This window comes from Rhagoletis zephyria, unplaced genomic scaffold (genome assembly GCF_001687245.7).
Source record: "Rhagoletis zephyria isolate East Lansing unplaced genomic scaffold, Rhagoletis_zephyria_1.1 Rzeph_scaffold_00072, whole genome shotgun sequence".
NCBI lineage: Eukaryota > Metazoa > Arthropoda > Insecta > Diptera > Tephritidae > Rhagoletis > Rhagoletis zephyria.
Window position 1 is genome coordinate 45,007 of NW_016157156.1, and position 21,295 is coordinate 66,301.

At 35.0% G+C, this 21,295-nt stretch overlaps 1 protein-coding gene across 1 annotated transcript; it reads left to right on the forward strand.

The window, feature by feature from the left end:
- Positions 1-326: 326 nt before the first annotated feature.
- LOC108371807 (uncharacterized) lies at positions 327-19,435 on the forward strand. Its single transcript, XM_017627417.1, has 4 exons — positions 327-511; positions 9,286-9,747; positions 9,919-10,153; positions 19,070-19,435. Exons 1-4 carry the CDS (start codon positions 415-417, stop codon positions 19,278-19,280), a joined length of 1,005 nt encoding a protein of 334 aa, XP_017482906.1. The 5' UTR covers positions 327-414; the 3' UTR covers positions 19,281-19,435.
- The last annotated feature ends 1,860 nt before the right edge of the window (positions 19,436-21,295 follow it).

Genomic DNA, 21,295 nt, shown 5'->3' on the forward strand with positions numbered 1-21,295 from the left:
TAATTATTTTTATTTGCAAATAGCTTACGTATAAACGTGGTATATGATACATAAAATAAAAGAAAATCAAGTATACATTTCCGAAGTATATTTGCGGACTATGTTATTAAGGCATTTTGAAAAAAAAACCACAAAAACAAATTTTTTTGTCATATATTTTAATAAAGTAAATTTTTTCCACAAACATACTCAAATTCGCACAATATGTAATGTAAATTGCAATACAAAAATCTTAATATTTATACTAATGAACTGCTAACGTCGGTTGGGTGATTTTTTACGACAAGAATTGCATTCGATATGGCAATACCAAGCTGCCAATATGATCAATTGTCAATTTTTTTTATTTACCTTTTATTCTTTTTGTGTTAATTTTGCGTATTTAGTGAGTACGTGCTTAATTGGAAGGAATAAATGATGTTTGCTAATACAAAAAGACTTATTGTTACAGTAAATCGACTGGGTGCAAAAAACCCATTGTGCTATCGAAAGGAGTTAAATGATAATTATAGTGAGTACCTATTATTTTGACGCGATTTTGTTCCGGTGGGTGGCCCGCTCGCTTTCTTTATTTTGAAGGGCATTTTAATTAAACACATTTTAATAATAATTCAACAATCTTTATCTTTTATTAGCCAATCCATTAGAATTTGGTTTATTTCTTATAAAGAATATTGAGAATTTAACTAAGTAATATCACACATGCATCTATGTTATGGAATTGCACTTTGACATGATCAAAGTCTATACGTTCTTTTGCTTATATGCTGGCTAATGTTAACAAACGCCCATGAGCTCTTTATAAATAAGTCAAGTTTACCTATTGAGGTCAGTACGTTCGTTTATTTCATTCTCCCTATTTCCAGAATGCCGTAAAATCCAGATAGGAAGTGGGTACATGAGCAAATGAAAAGCATATTAATTAATATTGTTCCTTCAATGAATTATGGCGTACATATCCTTTATAGTGCATCTACAAATGCAATATAATATAAATAACAGGGCCATCGAGAGAAAACTCGGGGCCCAGGACAAAAAATCACGGGCCCTTATATATAAAGTGCATAAAATTAAAGTCATAAGGCCCAAATCGCCGAAAACGAAACCGAGCGGAAAATTTTTTCTCGGGTTTCGCAGATTTTTGATTTTATCTGAGTAATACTTATTCTGAGGTATAATAATAATAATAATAATAGATTGGCGCTTACACATATGTTAGTGTTTGGCAGAGCTCTCCTCCGACTTGTGGCGTGCGCCTTGATGTTGTCACACAAAGCGGAGGAACCTACAGTTTTACGCCAACTCCGAACGGCGATTGTATTTTAATGAGAAGCTGTTTTTCATGGCAGAAATACACTCGGAGGTTTGCCATTGCCTGCCGATGGACGACCGCTGTTAAGAAAAAACCATTTTTTCTATATTTTTCGGGATGTTGCTTTGACCAGTGTTTGAACCCAGGTGCTGATGAGTGAAAGCGCGCACTGCTTACCACTACACCACCGAGGTATCAGACAATGTAAATATTAACACGAATCTCCTAATCTTAAAAATGAAAATTCACTTAATCTTGAGACACCTTTAAATTAATGACAATTAAAAAAGCACAACATGAAATTAAGGGTTGTTTATATATTTAAGGGTCACCATTTTTTGCATTATACTGGCTTCTCTTCGATTGCCTTGTATTACTTTGAAGTTAATAAAAAAAGTATTAGACAAAATAATCTGTAATTAACTTTCTTAATGAGAATCGGCCTTCACAATAAAGCAGTATCCTATACTCTTCATTATTAATATGTTTTCGGTGCAAAACTATTTGTGACGTGTAAGTCTTTTTACTAATTGAATTTTCAGGTAAAATTATTTTTTATTTAGTTAGAGATAGGGGTCATTTAAAAGCAACATTGTAAGCTATTAAACGTGCTATTGACCCATAGTTAAAATTTATATTCTTTCTGACTCAAAAACAATAAATTGTAAAAAATCGTTTAGAATTATTTGAAGTATTTTTCTAGTACTATTATTATCCTTAAAAATGCACTCTCGAATGGTGCTATACGATTTTTCCCTCAAGAGTTACGGCCACTTAAACCGCCGTGTCCTCGAATCTAACATCGCCAAGCCAAGCATATGCTTTCTAACTCATTACGTCATCTTCCAATGGCCATAATTTCTGAAGGAAAAATCGTAAAGCACCACTCGAAGGCGAATGGCATAGAGCACGCAAAAGTGGCGATTAAAGCCGTTTTTCGTGTACTTAACCGCGAAAAACCTCAATATCTTGGAGCGCTTGTAAGCTCGAGCTCGAGTTCTAAGCAGAAAATTACTTCTGAAACGACCTACAGCTGCACAGCAACATAAACTTTCAAACCTGTATCCATGATTATCATGTTCTTAATTTCTTTGGATTACATGTCAAATCGCAAGTCTACTGAATTCATGCTACTTAGTGCATAAAACAGACTACAAGCCATCGAAAAATAATCTACACGTATGTACATATATCGCACAAGGAGGTACAATATGTTTTAGGCATACATTGCCACATACTTATGCTTTCACATGCAAGAAGAAAAACTATCCGAAAGTTGTATTCTAGCAAGTTTCAGCGGTATTTGTAATAGTACGCGTTTGGGGCCATGTGATCATTTTCTTTAATTTATAGAGTCTAAAGCAATCAGCACGAATCGGAATTTATTTATAATAAAAGTCTACAACGAAGGAGCAATTACATTATAAAAATAATAATAAGTTATGGTTCTGATATTTCGGGCCCCTAAAGAACCCCGGGTCCGGGGGTTCACCCCTTTCCCCCTCCTTCTCGACGGGCCTGTATATACATATGTTCCAACATGAATGGAATCATGTTGCATTATTGCGCATTCTTTAAGTGCTAAACATAGAAAACAGCTTTCGTTAACAGAACAAAAAATTTCATTTATGCACTTGTTATGATATGTATGTACATATGTACCCAACAAGCAAAATAAACTGAAATAAAGCTTTTTTAAGTTTACAATTATAAACATCACCTCACTCAGGGTCGTTTGATGGTTACTTAAGGTGTCCCTCAGCAACGATTTGAAAAAATCCTCGGTTAATGATTCGTTAAGGGCATTTAATGAACTTTAAAGTTAAGTAAACAAATACCGTTACTTAACTTTTTAACGAATGATTTTGAAATTGTTTGTTTTTTCATTAAATTTCAATTTCGATAACGTTGCTGTAACAGGGGCAATGGCCCAGTGAGCAGAGCACGTTGGCGCAATTCAAGAGATCCGAGTTCAATCCTCGGCAACGAGTTTTTTTAATACAATTTTTTTTAAGTTGCATTGCTTAAAAAAGTCATATTATTTATTTTACTTAACGTTTGGAAACTTTTTTGATTCATCTCTTTTCTTTTACTTTCAGTTTCCCAAATTTTTAGTTTTTCCTGTTTAAAACATTTTTTTTTATTTCGTTTAGTTTTAAGAAAAGTTATTGCTAAACGATAAATATAATACAACTATTAGCACATCTTTCAATAACTCATTCGAAATAAAGAAAAGAGCTTTCAAGATAGTTGCCGAAATATGAAGACTTTTGTCTCTCGAAAGACTGAGGTAAGTTGGCCTGTTATTGGTCCTGTTTGTCTTTTAGCAAACAGTTTCAAAAAATTAATCAAATTAAAACTAGTAAGAAAGTCTAAATTCGGGCGGAGCCGAACATTAAATACCCGGCGCAATTATTAAATATATCTTTTCCACCTTTCCGAAAGATAACGCTACACGATAAGCCGGGGTGTATAAATTTTAAGTAAATTAGCGTCCTTAAATTTCGAAATATTGCAGTTTTAAGCATTTCTGAAATATACCGTTATATGAAAAGCGGTCGTAATTTTAGTCCGATTTCAATAATTTTCAACGCTTTGCTTTTATGTGGCAAGCACAATAACAATACCGAACGGTTACCGAGATACATATATGTGATCATAAGTGGGCGGTGCCACGCCCATTTTCCAAAATTTTATGATAAGCGTATTTCCTGATAAAGAATTGTTGCAAGCATCAATTTTGAATAAATTAGCTTCAATATTTACGGATTTATCGAAGATTTCGTATTTCTCCAAATTACCGTTATATGGGATGTGGGCGTGGTTATTGTCCGATTTTTAAAATTTTCGGCCATTTGGTATCCTGTACCAAGGCCAATAACTGTGCCAAGTTTGGAAGAAATCGGTGCAGCGGTTGCCAAGATATACACATGTAACACTAAGTGGGCGTGGCTACGCCCATTTTTCAAAAATTTATAATATTCTTATTTTTCGTCTAAAAGTTATTGCAAATATCAATTTTGAGTGAATAATCTTCAGTAGTTACTAAAATATCGCAGTTTTCGTATTTCTGAAAATTACCGTTATATGGGAGGTAGGCGTGGTTATTGTCCGATTTTGCCCATTTTCAATACCGTCCGTCCTACGCCCAAAAGAAGTACACGTACCAAGTTTCGTTAAGATATCTTAATTTTTACTCGAGTTATCGTGTGCACAGACGGACGGACAGACGGACGGACGGACGGACAGACAGTCACCGCTTAATCGATTTCTCTTTTCATTCTGATCATTTATGTATACATTTGTCTATATCTATCTCGATTCGTTTTGCCTGTTACAAACAACCGTTATGTGAACAAAGTTATAATACCCTTGTGCACAAGTGCGCTCGGGTATAAAAAAGAAATTGGTTCCTTTTTAAAGCAATAAAACCTATAAATCAAAAGAAAATTAGATCAAAAAAGCAAAAAAATTCGATAAAGACGGTTTATAAAAATTGAAAGAGAAAAAATAAATAAATAAATAAAAAAAGGAAAAAGAAAAAATAAATAAATAAATAAAAAAAGGAAAAAGAAAATACCCCTGCCCCAGGATTCGGACTCGGATCTCTCGAATGGCACGCCAGTGCTCTGCACACTCAGCCCTTGCGTCTGTTAAGCCAGTGCGCGCAAAATGATATAAATACTTATTTTTATAATTTATTTCAAACTGAACGAAAAAAGTGAGTGATGCCACAAAAATAAAGGACCGCAACTGGGGCCATACTTAAATTTTTTATTTCATAAATTTTATCTCTGAGAGGAAACATTGATTAACAGATTTAACGATCATTCGTTAAGTGCCCGTTAGAGCTAATTTAAGGAACGTTTCTGAATGCGGCTGTAAGCTTACAAAGCATTGTTTTTTTTTTATATAACGCTTGAAAGTAAGCGTAATATAATCGAAATGGAACCTTGGTTATAAGCTTATAAATATAAACTTATAATAAGGATAAAAAAGTTGAAGCGTATGAATATAAACTTACTAAAAATTTACAAATATTCTAATTTAAAAGAAATGAGAATTTTCTGCGGACTCATCTACGGTAGCGAAAATATAAATATAAATAGAGAAGAGACATATTAGCATTCTTTGTGCACTTAAAAAAAAAAAAAAATTATAAATATAAACATATAAATTCATGATAACACACAAACATTAAGCATAAAAAGCTAATTATACCTTGTTTTATGCCGCAGCTTTCAATTACATGCGGTTATTGGCAAATTGGAAAAACGACTTCGATGCAGATATGTATTCCGCTTTTTCGCCGCCATTCTGATGAATGAAGGTTTCTGAAAAAAACTTTATAAATTTTTAATTGAATGTAAAAGTAAGCAAGGATAAGGAGAACTCATCATTTGAAGGCTCGAATGTTTCACCGATTAGCGCAGCGGGTCCTTGATGGGAAGTAACGTTATGTTCAATTTGTTCTCCGCGGACTTCACTATCCATAAGCAAATTTATAATATCCTTACACTGTCTTTTTCACTTTTTAAATGCGAAATTTCTGTACATACATTTTAACCGCATTGATTTTATTTCATCTTTTGTTTTAATAATTATGGTTAATATATATTTAAAAAAAAACGTAAACACGTCACTTACAATTAAAAAATTTTATATTTACAACTTCATATCGTTGGCATTTGAATTTCATTTTTAAGTTTAAGTGATTGATAAATATTCGCCCTCAACACTTACTAAAATAACTTACTAAAGGTTTATTTGAACGCTTATTTAACGCTTACAACAAACTTTAAGTTATTTTTAAAAACATTTACTGAAATGCTTGTTGGGTATGTATGTACATACATACGTACGTACATATATGCATTCAAATTATAAGTCAAAAAAATTCACTTCTCGTGCACTTTCAGTAACACAGGCCAACAAAAATGGGAAACAATTTTGTAACCTAAAATATTAAAGCTGTTTTTGATAGACTTTTTCTTGCTGATTATGAAGCCGTAAGTAGAAAGTTTCAATCAAAGTATAAAAAATCGCGTTTTTTGCAATATTTGAGAAGCTCTAGCAAAAAAAAAACAAAAGGTGATAGAACCTTACGAATGGTATTTTCAGGGATAGTAGTCGAGAGTTCTAGCTTTAATTTAAGCCGAAGTGTAAGGTCTATACCCTTTTGTTTTTTTGCTAGAGCATCTCAAATATTGCAAAAAACGCGATTTTTTGATACTTTGACCACGTTTTTCTCAAAATCTTGGACGTGGTGGAAACTTTTTACTTACGGATTCGTAATCAGCATGAAAATGTCTATCGAAAACAGCTTAAACATTTTAGGTTGCAAAGTTTTTCCCCATTTTTATTGGCGTGTGTAATTCGTGCGGCGAAAATATGATATTTTTAGCACGGTAAAAAAGTCGTCGTAAGGAAGTGCGGCAATTTTTGTTATTTATTACAATCAAAACTATTGAATGCATTTGCTATATGCACATATGTATGTACATATGTAAAACATATTTAATTAAAAAATAAAGCTCTCTACTCATGATGTATATGTAATTTAGAACGACCGAATAAAGAAATCCTTTATTCATGTTTAAGCAAAGGTGACTTAGTCCATTGCTTTTGAACCTTAATTTTAGAAAACGGCGGTTGGGCGTAATGTAAGTCCGTATACAGGCAGTCGAGTGTTAATCGCATTTAAACAAATCGTTTATGTTGCTGACGCCACGAACCGAATCGTGTTCACACCCAGGGTAGCCAACTCATTTTTGATAATTACCCGATTTCGATAATGAAATTCCCCGATTTTGTGCGAAATTTCGGCAAATTCCGCTCCCACCGATATTTCCTTATTTACAAAAAAATTGTATGTGTTTTGATATATTGCTGGTCTTTCAGTTTATTTTATTTTTAAATGTAATTCATCTACATATCGTCGCCTGGGTAAAAGATTGTCGTATGTTACTTTCGGCAGGTTTTGGGAAATCGATATTAAAGATTCAGTCTCAATTTCTCAAAAGCTGTACAATAGTTTTTTTTACCGAAATTTAATGCTTGATTCTACATAAATACTATTTAAGTATAAAACCACATTTTCTTAAATTTTCAGTAACTCATATACATAGCTTTTACAACCACTTTGTTATAAAATTATTTTGTCGTATGTTACATTTTCACGTTAAATGCTGGCCAGCTGTATGACATACTACAAACCACACACACAGCAAGTAAGCAAAAGGCTGAAATTGTTTAAGTTTTTTTTTGCTCGTACGCAAAAAATGGATTCTAATACACCTCAGATATAAATTTTTGAATAAAAATCAAGAAAACATTAAACAATTTGTCAATAAGAATTGCCGTAGCACAGTCATATGTATAGGATTGGTGTGGTTTTGTCGTACGTACCATACAATTTGTCACATAAGACAATATAAGAATAAGACAATAAGAATGTTAAATCTTTGTTGCAATATAAGTCTAACAGACTGTAAAAAATAAATAAATAAAATAAAAAAAATAAAATAAAAAAATAAATATTTTAACAAACTGTTTGAAAATTTTGTCGTATGTGAAATTTTTCGTCACATACAATAAAATGACCCAAATTTTGTACCAGTTTTCACAATTAAATTTTTTTTGTTATTTATGTAACTTGAGTATTTTTTTTAATACGGTTCATTTTTTAAAAAAACCCATATAAATCCATGTATCAAACTTTGTGCAATATTTAAAAAAAAAATGCAACAAGCTTTCGTGAAAATTAGGAGCTTCTTAATTAGATTTTCTAGAAAGATGTTTTAAAGTGTTGTAGCCCACTCAATTCTAGTGTAATAAAAGGCGAGTTCAAGTGGCTAAAAATTTTCGTTTTAGATTTTTTTTACCGAAGGTGTTGCGTTTCTGTTCCATATAAAAATAAATTGTTTATTCGTTATATGAAAGCAAAACTGTAAAAAAATCAACAGTAATTTGCATAATTTGCAGGGTTTGCATAATCAGTACTTTTAGTTACAGTTGCATTTCTTATGCAACATTAGGTTTGTTCGTCGAGCAAAAAATTTGTACGAATTTGTACGAATTATCACGATTTTTGCCCAAATCGCGTTCGTGCAGGCCAAAAAATTATCCAACACTCAAAAATTGTGAGAGCAAAGTGACAGTTCTCTTGAAGAGAAGTTGCAAATTCTTGCTGGAAAAAATTTTGCCAGCAAGAATTGGCAAACACGAAAAACATGTGGTTGTGGCGCATGGTTGCATTTTTGTCTACAATAATTTGAATAAATTAGTTCGTTAAATTTAATAATTTATAAACACGAGCGATTTTTCTATGAAAAAAGGAAGTAAATAATTGTTGATATAATTAATTTAGTTAATTCCAATGATTTGAACTTAATTCGGCTGAAAAAAATGGTATTCGCAATCGGAATGCAATTGCAACCAGAGTCGATTTAAGAAACCCGACAGCTAGTACGATGAAGAAATTGAAATGTATGTTAAAGAAAGTCAGAACAACAAGAAATATACATGTATATCCTGTTTTTGGCCATCCGAAAGAATTTTAAAAATTCTATAAAAATTTTTTATGTTTGAAATGCAACCGTGGACGCCAGCTGGCAGCGAAACTTGCAAATTCCTGCAAATTTGCGTTCGTGCAGAAATTTGCAAGTTTCTCAACATGAGAGAGAATTTGAGAGAATTTTTTCTTACTCTCTGATATTTTGAGTGTTGGATAATTCTTGCTGGATTTTCGACGAACAAAGCTATTTTTAAGTCCAAAGGGATTTCGATGTTACTCCCTATGCTGTTACAACGGGCCTTTTGTCCCAACCTCAATAATATCGTTATTGGAGTTCTGTGTTTCTTTTAGTAAATTATCGGTATTTACCTACATAGTTTGTTCAATATCATTATAAAATATACATGTACTTATTATTACATTAATAGTAAAAGTATGAACTCTTTTATTTTTTAAGATCTTTCAGTTTTGAACAAACTACATATAACTAATGCGCGTTCGTATAGTGCACGCATTGCTATATTACCGCTACCTAAAAACATCGATCCAGCCGAAACAACACGCTTTTCACCAAATCGTACACGGGACATCTCTGGTCCCGTGATTTTATCTCAACGATCGCAATCAGTTTTATCCAAGATAACCACAGACAACTCGATGCCTACAACGAATGATCCTCATTTACAATCGTATGATTGCTTTAATGCCGCAAGTCTCAATGCAGTTATGCAAAGCAATGTACCCAATCCATATGGTGGAATGCACAAGTTTACGCATTTGAATATGCCTGGTGGGCAGTGGTCACAGGAGGGAAAATTCATGTCCAGCAACTTACATAGTTCTCACTACACTAATTTACGTGAAGACGTTCGTTCAAGCTGGGTGAAGTATGACCAGGATTATAATATTAATAAAAAAGGTATGAAATTGCAGTACCATGATTTACATTAATATACTCGTGTTTGCACTTAGTAGTTGTGTATTTGTAATTATTTTGGGCATGGTTGGCGCTGAACTCACTCTAACTATACTTAATATTACTACATATAGTCTAAAGCAAATGCGTCATTGCACGTTAATTCCATATTAGAGTACGCAACTACAGCAACTACAAGCGTGTCGCTTTTAAAGCATAATCTAACAACAGCGGATAGTCTGGAAAAACGTCATTACTGTACAAAAGTGGAAGGCGACAAACAACCAACGGCGCTGAGCAAAAAGGAGCAGCTGAAAAAAGCATTTAAAGATTATGGATCTACGGTAATAGTATTTCATGTGGCTATCTCGTTGGCATCGCTTGGAGCATGCTATTTGCTAGTTTCAGGGTAAGCAATATCGTCGATGAAAGGCTTTTAATATCACACACACACACATCTTTATCTTGCAATCATTTATTGTTTCTTTCTGATTTTGCGCTAAAATTAGTATCGCTTAAGCCTTAAGGTTTGCATGCACGTAATTTCATTATCTTTATGAGCAGTTCAGAGTCAACCACACTACGTCCAAGGCCTCATTAAGCCGTTAACTATATTGAAGTTCATTGAACCTAAAAAAGTTAATTATGGAAAATCTTCGGCCAAATGGCCTAATATACATATGTATAGTGGGGAGCAGTGATGAGTGCATGGTGGTTTTTTTTTTAAATATGTGCAAGGTTTTTTAAGTTAATTTTTTCTTTTGTTTTTTTTTTTTCATAAAAATATAGTTTTATAGCAAATTTAATTTTAGTATAATAAACTGCAAGTTTTAAGCATCTGCAAATCGCGTTGATTTTTATAATTTTTATTTTTGCTGACGGCTAAAATTTAGTTAGCTACAAAACTGCATACTCAAAAAAATTCAAGCCAATCATCAAATTCAAACCAATCAGATTAAAAAGCTCAAAATTTTAATGAAAATTTGTTATATCTCTGTATAAAGCTTGAAAGTTTGATTTATATGGTTTTGGTTAAAGCACGAACCATATTTTTATGGAAAAATAACAAAACAATGTTAACTTTAAAAACCTTGCAAATAAAAAAAAAAAGTCATCATTGCTTTCCACTGTATGTATAGGGTGATCCTTCTGGACCTTGGCTTTTTAATTTTAAATAAAAAACTTAAAACAGAACTGGATGTCGGAATCTGTATTATCACCCGAAAGAAGAACCTCTGACGTTAGGTGTGTACTCGTATTGAGCGGACAAAATTATCCAGCAGCAAAAATTCTCAGAATTTAGCAGCATTCAAAGAGACAAAATATCCCCAGAAGTGCGAGAACGCAAAATTTGCAAAAACTTGCAATCTTCGAAACAGCTGATCACTTCCACAGTTGCCACTGGTGGTTCATTTGGCAATTTGGCTTGGTACATTCTCCCCCGATTCGGCATTTTATACAATTGAATAGCTTTGTATAAGAAACACCTTTTTAAAATACCAATTAATTATATCGGAATGAATAAGTTATTTTTCTCATAATTTGTGATGTGAGAATCTCCTCCAAACACCCAACATTGATCCAGAAAAATTTAATAGATATATGTAGCTACAAATGTAGCTTTAAATTTATAAAGTTTTCATTTCAACAATCAATCTGCCAAAACCGACAACTTCAGCAAAAAATATTTCAGCATGCTGCATTTCAATCTACTTTGGTATATTTAAAGGAAAATTATGGTACAAACGAAAAATGTCATATGGCAACCATTGTCAGCACACACTAAAGTAAACAAACTGCAGATTAATAGTAAATTAACGAAAAATAAACTCAAAAAACGTTGTGCTTAATAAATTTACTCACTTCTTCGTTGTATACTAGCATTAATATCGAAATTTGCAATAAATAACTCAAAAAGGTCATATTTTCTTTTGTTTATTTACAAGCATGTGTTTGTGATTAGCTGATTTTCTTACTTGCAAGTTTTCGCTGGTAAAAATTTTTTCAGCAGAAATTTGCAGCACTATCACATTTTGCTCTCTCAATTTCCCCTACTTTGCAAGTTTTTGGGGTACGAGAACGCAAAACCAGTAAAAGTTTTCTAGAACTTTTGATAGTTTAGGGGCATGATAAAAACATAGCAAGGTAGAACCGTTCTTGCCACCATTTTAAAATCATATAAAATTGAAAATAAAAAATTGAAATTGTTCGAAATTGTTGTTGCTTGAGATTGAAAATGAAAATGTGTGTGTGAGTTTGTGAGTAAATTTAAAAATTAAAATGTTTGGAAACGTCAAGAATTTTAAAAGTAACTCTCAGCGGTTCTACCTTACTATATTTTTATCATGGTTTTGGGTACGAGTACACTCCTATTTACTTTTTAAAAATAATTTCATTTAAATGTTGGCCGCGACTACGCTGTTGGTTGGCCATTCGGAAGTTCCAGTTTTCAATGCAAGTTTTTAATCATAACTTGCTTATCGACGAAGACTTCTGACAACACATACATAAGCCCAAAGAAAAAATCTAGAAGCGTGATATCACACGATAACTTGTTGAAACCAAATGTTGCCGGCATCACTTGCTTCAATTTCAGGCAACAACAAGTAATTTTTAAGCAAAAAACACAACCGACTTCAATTCTCATATAAAAATTTAGGATTGCCGTTGTTTCTTCATGATCCAATGATTGGAACTAAACCAATTTAGTATGGGACCACCCCTGAGGTACCAACTTTTAGATAAAAAAGAATTATGGAAATCGGTTTACGTAGTCCAAAGTTATGCGGTAACATAAGTACATAAAAAAATTTATAACCTCCTCCTTTTTTTTGTAGTCGGTTAAAAAGGCAGTTATCAGTGATAATAAAGAATTTTCTGCTCTTTATTCTGACATTTTTATTTTATTGACATGATCCATGTATCACAAGTTCTGAGCGTTTTTTAGCGTTAACCTAGGAAACTTCACGACTTTTTAAATTAATTAACACTAGGTGCAATCCCGTATTCCTCGGACTAAAACTAGTAAAACTGTCAAAAAATAAAAATTCGCTCAGAGCGAGAGAGTAACATTGGAAAGTACGGGATCGCTTTCTAGTAAAAAATGGTAACTTCTATCAACTTCAACATAACCTCCAAATTTTGGTTGTAAATTTTCGCTTATTTTATTCGTAAACACACTCAACTCACACATATAAATAACCAAAAATTCATTAGAATCCACTTAAACAAGTAATTAGATACTTTTCAGCATGCATTAGCAGAGTGCACTTTTCTTTTGTTTACAATTTGGTTGCCAAACACACTACAGCTGATGGTTTGACACATTTACCTGAACTTGCCAGCAAAAAATCTTCGGACTAGAACTGGTAACTTCTGACAGAGAGAGGACCTTATTTACTCTCTTTTTCTCTTTTTTGTCCTCTCAATAGTCAGAGAACCGAGTACGGGATCGATTTCCAGTAAAATTTGACTGATTCTGACTATTTCTGACTAGTCCGGAGTCGTACGGGATCGCAACTACTAGTACCGAAACACCTTAACTCATTTTTGATATGTTGTTTAGGGTTTTTTTTAGCATTTTGGATAAGTTTGACTGCTTATACACAATTCAAGTATTGAATTCAATTCTGCTCGTATGTGGAAGAGAGGGGGTGAGAAGAACAGGGACGAGTACACATGCGTCTGTACCGTCAAGTCGTTTCAACTTTCCTGCTTTGCTTTTGGCATTTTCTTTGCGTCCCATTTAAAGAACAAAAAACTTGAATTCTACAGAATTGAAACGTGTAAAAGCAAATAGAAAACACAAAAGAGAATGAGCAAGAATTGCTTTCAAGTACTTGAATCATGTAAATCGGGTGTTTCATTCTGCGGAGACTATTTTGTGGCCTCAAATATCAGATTTACTGCACTAATTTTTGTTTTTTTTAATGAATTTGGATAAAAAACTACAAATTTTACGGAGTGTTCCAGAACACAAAAAAGATGCTCCGAAAATATTGTTGGTTACAAAAACTTGGAGCTTTTAAGTTCCATTTCACACATTCCGGTCCCTGGTTTGTCGACACAAAATGTATGAAACCAAGAAATCGCTTGTTTGAAAGCCCTAATAGCTACAAATACACCTTAGCCCGGCAATCCGATTGCCGGCACATGTGAAACGCCACTAACGGTCGAATAAACAAGGATAATGACGATATTTGCATATTTTAATTCAAGAAACCTTTTTACGTAACGACGGCCCGTAAAAGCGAATTCCAATGGAAAAGTAAAAAATTCTCGGATGAACCCCGTCATTTGGGAGAATTCATGAATAGAGGGTATGAATGACAGAAGTGGGGAAAGTGCCACTGCCTAACAGGCATGTTGAAATACGAGATTGCAAAGAGCTTGGACGGAAATTATATCACAAAGTATCTAAGTAGACGTAAGAGGATTTCAAGGCTAGGGAATATTCCTATAATAACAAGCACGTCGTCGCAGTGACCAATATCCAGAACATACCTAGATTATGTAGGAATCACGGAATCGATGCCCTACCGCTCGTCTATGACGAGGTACGAATAGCAGCTTCCCGGCTGAAAAACAATAAAACTTTTGAGGCTAACGGCCTGCTACCTACATATGTATGTAAGGCGGTGAAGAGTTGATAAGATACATGCACCAACTCTTGTGCAGAATATGGTCAAATGAACGCATGCCTGCCAACGTCATCGAAGCGATTGAGCCCTACCAGCATAGCTCTAGAACTGGTATCTCGACACACTTCCATCTATTTGTTGATGTGAAAACAGTAAAAGGAGTTGTCTATTGCCGCGATCTTTGCATTTGGTATTCTAGCCAAACTAAAACAGATGTTCGAATTGATAATGAACACTATCTCAAGCTTTTCCAGCATTGGGAAAGACCATATTGAGCTGTTCGATACCAAATGAGTTTTCAGACTGGGCGACTGCTTTGATCTGATGCTAAAGAAGATAATCAGTTTATCGCCAACTCCGTTAGAATAAATCGTTCCCATATTATAACAGGCACTCGCGAGACCCGCGTTATTCGCATATCTGTCCAGTCTCGACCCCGATATACCTAATGAGTGTCCCGCATGTGAAGATCCCCTCTACGACATTAACCACCTCTTCACATCTCCATTCAAGCCCTCAGCTAACACCTCTATCCCTCTGGGAAAACCCCGTCGCAACAGCACGTTTCATGTGCCACTCGTTAAAGCGCAGTTACACACGGATAATCCCCAAATGGTCGATCCTACGTTACGGGTTGACTCGAAGCAGTTACTTCGACCATGAACTCCAGCAGCAAGCCCCCATTGTTTCGCCTTGGGAGCATGACCCACCGGCAAGTCTGCTCCGCACACTACTGGTCCGTGCCGGCATAGAGCAAAATCCCGGACCTGGGACATGTATTGTCTGCGACCGAAACATTCACCATTCGTTTACCTCAGTCCGTTGCAACAACTGCAATAACTTGTGTCACCTGAAAACACGAAATTTTTGCGATTTTTTGGAAACATTCGAATGCTGATTACATATTAAATAGTTATAGAATCTAGAACTCATAAGAAATACATTACATTATTTATCACGCATGTAATGCATTACTACTTTTCCACTGGGACCACATCAGTAAGGTGCAACGCGTGCCACAACTGGTGCCGCCGGAAGCTCTGCTTCGGCCGCAGGCACCATCGTGAGCGGAGTACTGCTTTTACTGCAGCTTGCCACGAACTCTGGCACTCCAACCTGGGAAGTGACCAGCTCGCTGAACAAATTGATGGCTCATCGTTCTGCACAGTAAAAGACTATGCTCCCACCGGAATCGCGGGTGACCGCTACAGCTCGCCAGACATCACTATAGCTAGAGGGGATCTGATAAATTGCAAATGACATTGGGTGAAAACCAGTGCTTACGCTCGCGTCAGACCAAGTATTATTTATTTAAGTTATGCGGGTCTATAATATACATATTATGTAAGACTTTTAGTGTGATCATACATCTACAGGATGGAAGTTACAAAATTAAAAAAATGTAATTCTAGTGCAATGGAATGTAATCTAAACTAACTAAAACTAACAAAAAAATAAATAAGGACCTTAAGTTTAATCAGATCGGGAAAATAAGACAGTTTAGTCGCAACCACATTTTGTAGATTGAAAATAATGGTGGATTACCTTTTTGTAGTTACCTCTATTCATAGCAGCCTTGACAGATTTTGGAATGGAGTTCCAGAGCCTCGCAGCATCAATGAAGAACAACCTTGATGAGGACAAGTAGAAATATTTGGAACAATCAGACTTTAATGCCTTCTAGACCTTGTTAGTTTTAATATCTCAGAAAGATGTTTCGGAGTTTTATATGAACATAAAACTTCTTTCCGCAAGATAATCAATGATTATGCATATGCATCATACAACTTTAGTTTTCCACAAAGAGATTTGGTCATATCTTTTAAGGGCATTAACATAACGAGTGAGATTGTTGAACGCAACATCAATTTTGTGACGAAACAGAAACAAGTTTGCTATAAACAAGCTCAGAATACGTTTTGTGAGGCAAAATTAATTGAACACCTTACTTTCTTCTTGTGTCTAAAGGTGTATACAAAGATAACATCTTTAATCTACAACGTAAAAAGGCATTTACATTACTTTCAACTTTATTAATGTAGTCAGAACAACTCAACATAGAATTCACAACAAAGCTCTTAGTAGTCGCGATTGACCACCCAAGAGATTTTGTCACATCCAAAAACTGTGCATATATGAACACAAAGAAGGCTAACTGAGGCAGTTTCACGGAACACACAGACCGCAATTTCAACGCTCTTCCACTGCCAACATGCGCGCATAGCTGAGCGCAATATCCGCAGGATCATCAACGCAGCAGCCGCCCACTTCCAGCCGGCAGGAGCGCTAAAATCCACCAAGGCTTTCCTGTAGAAGCGGGGGGACTCGAAAACGTGCGTGATCGAAAACGTCAGTCTAATCCTGAGGATCCAAGCATTATGGATTTGAACAAGGACATTAGTGAACTGGTCAACGGGCATACGCGGAAAACGTGGAATGAACACCTTAAGATTTGCAATCTATCCGTCGGGACTATCAAACTGTGGACGACCGTTAAGTTTTTGTATTATCCGACGAAACGTAAGGAAAACGTTGCCCATACATTTGCAAATACCACAATGACGGATCCACGTCGCGGATGACCTGTCGAAGGCATTCGACTCAGTGAACTATGCGAGCCTTTCCAAATACGCATCCGGATCGAATGAAGAGGTGGATATCCAGCTATCTGTGTGGACGCCAATCATGGGTCGAAACGCCAAGCCTAAGCCTCGCAGAACTAAACAGGAACACAGGAATACATGGAACAACTCCCTCCGCCGCCAGCTGAAGGTAACTTTGTGAGCTCTCCCGGCTGAGACATCTGACCCGCATGCGGACAGGGACCATACAGCACCCAACACCTCTTCGCATGCACCTCTAACCTGATGACCCCGACACCAGAAGTACAATGGACCACACCTATCGACTTAGCCCTCTTTCTCGGCCTCAGGCTTGTAGAGTCAGAGGATGAAGATCACTCATGACGAAACGCCGGTGGGTTGAGCACTGCTGTTACAACAACAACAACGGCGTACAGACAAGCCATTAATGACATTCATGGAGTCTGTCTCCACCTTCTGGGATTATCACCCAGTGGTGGATTTGCGGTATTGTCCGCCCCAGGCCTTATAGTACTAGCCGAACCTTTCTAAGCTCCAATTGCCGTATTTCGTATTACAATGGTTCAATTGGTTCGTAAGATATACGTGATTAAGTGGAACCACTCTTTTTTTACGCTAAATACCGTTAAATTGCAAATATCTCGAAAACGTATCCATAGAAAAACAAGTAATTTTTAGCAAAAAAAAAAATATATATATCTATATATTTCATGATTCAATGATCGGATCTGAACCAAATTAGTATGGGACCACCTCTGAGACACTACCTTTCCGTTGCAAATTAAAAGAATTATCGAAAATCGGTTGACGTGGTGCAAAGTTATGCGGTAACATACATAAAAAAAAAAATATATATATATATTCCGACGAACTGACAACCTCCTCCGTTTTTGGAAGTCGGTTGAAAATGAAATTAACTGGATTTTCGGAATCACCGAGCAATTCTACATAGGAATTGGATAGTGGCGTCTGGAGAACAAAAAAAAACTAAAATTTGTGATCCAGTGTAATTAGCTCAATTACGGTAATTAATTTGAAATTCTGTACAATTTGCTTTTAACATATTTTGCTGTGAAATATGTGAAATAGTATCTGAAAAATCCTATGCAAATGGATGCATCGATGTACTTTTCGATGCATCGAATCAAAGAAATACATCGAAGTATTTTTGCCACTGACATCCCTGCCTCCTCCTTTTATTAAGTCGGTTAATAAATACAAAAATATCAAAAAATTATTGTTACTCTTGAGTTTAGAATTAGAACACATAAAACTCTTGAAATTACATGGGAAAATGTGAAAACTTGTGCTTATTGGACAGCAGAGTTGGATTTTTTAGTTCACTTTAAAGATTAGTTCACTTCTAGTCCGTTCAGCTCAATGAACTAGCTCTTCCGAGTCTTAAGCTAATGCCAGATAAAGGCCCCTATTATGAGTTGCATTCGATTTTCGACTGTAGTCGAAAGTGCTGAGCGAACGAATTTTCATTTGGTATTATGGCGCTCATTCGATGAAGAATAGCGCTATTGTGAATTTCGCTCGTTTAGGTTGTTCACAATAGTATATTTTTCACCGCTGAGAAGCTTTGTTTACAAATCGAGCAAACTAAATAGTGTGCTTATACATATTTATGTAAATTTGTTCTAATTAAAATGAAGTANTTCGCTACACCATCGAAAGCAAAATTCTGTTCGACAGAAAATTCGATACTCAACGAAAATTTCGACACGCTTGCATAGCTCATAATACGAATTTCACTTTCGATCTTCGATCTTCGATAGCCAGCGAAGATCGAAAATCGAATGCAGCTCATAATAAGGGCCAAAACTTTGTGGCTTTGCGTGACATTTAACACTTTGAGCTAAGAGCTTGTGTGAGCAAATCCAATTTTTGGCAGCAAATGTCAGTTACGCGTTTTTTCCGAAAGACGATACGCGGTTTTGTACTTTAAACGACGATATGTATGTTAACTATTGTATTACTTAGGAGTACTATGTATCAGACCACTTGACGCTTATAATACATATATACACATGTATTTGTCATTAAATTTGTATTAATTTTTTTCTTTTCATCTTTCAGAGGAATAGATATTGTACCGATTCTGGAACGCCTTGGTTTAGCTTCGTCGACGTTATCGACTAAAGTAACTACTGGTGCTAGCACTTTTGTTATTGCATATGCCATACACAAAGTATTCGCGCCAGTACGCATAAGCATAACATTAGGTGCCACACCATTTATCGTACGATTCATGCGATCCAAGGGTTATATAAAACCACCAAAAATATAAATTTTAAATGAAATTATTTGAACTGCATTTGAACATATGATATAGTAATGACTAACAATATGCTAAAAGCATACATTTTTAAGGCTCTATTCTGTATCAGTGACAAATTCTTGTCACAGTTTTTTTTTACGGAAAAATATATGAAAAAGTATAACCAGAAAAAAAAGTATGTCACCGGTACAGAACTGGGCTATTAAACTTATTAAATAATATTAACAAATTCTAATTTGGTTGAAAATATTCTATGTATTATAATTATGTATTAAATTAAACACAAAAGCCCCTAAACAAAGCATTTTATTGTTAATAAAAAAATGTTCATATCGCACGTTTAATAATATGACGAAGTATTTCAAAATTTAAATATTGTGGGAAAACGCAATCAAAGTTTTATCAATTCATACAGTTGGTATACAAAAAGACAGATGGGAGGACACATATCTTCGCCATATTTGGGAACTATGGTTATCTGTTAAACTGAGCATATTCTACTTATCAAGCTTATTATATGCATAATGAAATTCCAAAAACGTAAAATTTTGAGTTACATCTCTATATTATTAAACGTGCGATATCAGAGAAGCGCAACGGGTATGTTCAAACTGAGTATATCCCACTCACCATCCATAATTTGGGTTACTTATATGCATTCATACTTATCAGCTATATTCGGCATTTCTATTACGTTCCCGCATTCCGCTCCGCTACAATCGTAATTCGGTATTCTGAGTTACGATCGAATCGAAAGAATAAGAGGAAGAGCGAAAACATCTTCGAAATCAGCTGGTTGCCTAGGAATGTGTGAAATCGAAACAAGACAAAAGAAATAATTGCCACCAAACTATGGCAGCTTATGACGTTAAAATTTGTAAATATTTTAAAATAACTAAATATATCTATCTCATTTTAATTTAAAAATAAAATTTCGTTTGCTCTTAATTTAAGTGGAAGCATAATTATATTGCTTGAAGAGCAGAACGAGTCCCAGATTGCTGATGCGAAAGTTGAAAGGCGAAGATTTAGGGACATGTTTGATCCTTTTCAGATGAGTGAAAAATTATATGAAATTCATCTTGAACTGCAATACTCACCGCTCAAAGTAGAGATGGGCACGGGCCTAAATTTTCAGCCCCGGCCCGGCACGAGTGCAAAATAAACTTTCAAAAACACGCACGAGCCCGCACGTTAAGAATGTTTGTGGGGCCCGGCCCGGCCCGGCACGGCACGACGGGACACGTCCCAGCCCGGAAATAAAGAGCCCCTGCAAGAACAGTGATCATTTGAGTGGCAAGAGTGATAGAGATTTCTGTCACGGGCTACCTACAAGTTTCTATCAAATTCTAAAGGGCAGTGTGAAAAATCTGATGGAAACTTTTGTGTACGTGTGATGCTTCATCTCCTTCTAACATATACGTTTTGGCATATTGCTAGACTGCTTACTCCCTCTGAGTTCGGCATTCAAATTTGAATCATCAGTGATGTAAATCTTCGACAATTATGAGTGATCAGCCGTGATAGAAATATAAGTCAACAATGTGCAATCAAATTTGATGTAATACCCGATCAATCATGACACATCAAGTCTGACATGTTTTCATGTCATTGCTGATTACTCACAGTTGATGTAAAAATTCGACAAGTCTGATCTCTCACGCATGATTAGAAATCTATCATTAATGACACATTTAATACTTATTTTTTTTTCTCTTATTTTCATAAAATCTTATGACCTAATTATTAATCATTAAAATATAATAAGTTAAATAATTAATGTCTTACGTAGTAAAAATTCAAATTTTTTTCATAAAACACATACACTTGCGACAGAAATAATAGAAACGATTTATTTCGGTGCATTCTTTTCTTCTTCTTCTTTTGCTTATTTGTGGCCCCAATATACATGGCGATTGGTGTCCAGTTGGTGGTCTAGTAGCCATGGCTACCAGTATCTTACTTTGTATTATGTATAGCGACTAATCTCAGTATACAGAAAAGCGCCGACAAGTAATTGGCAA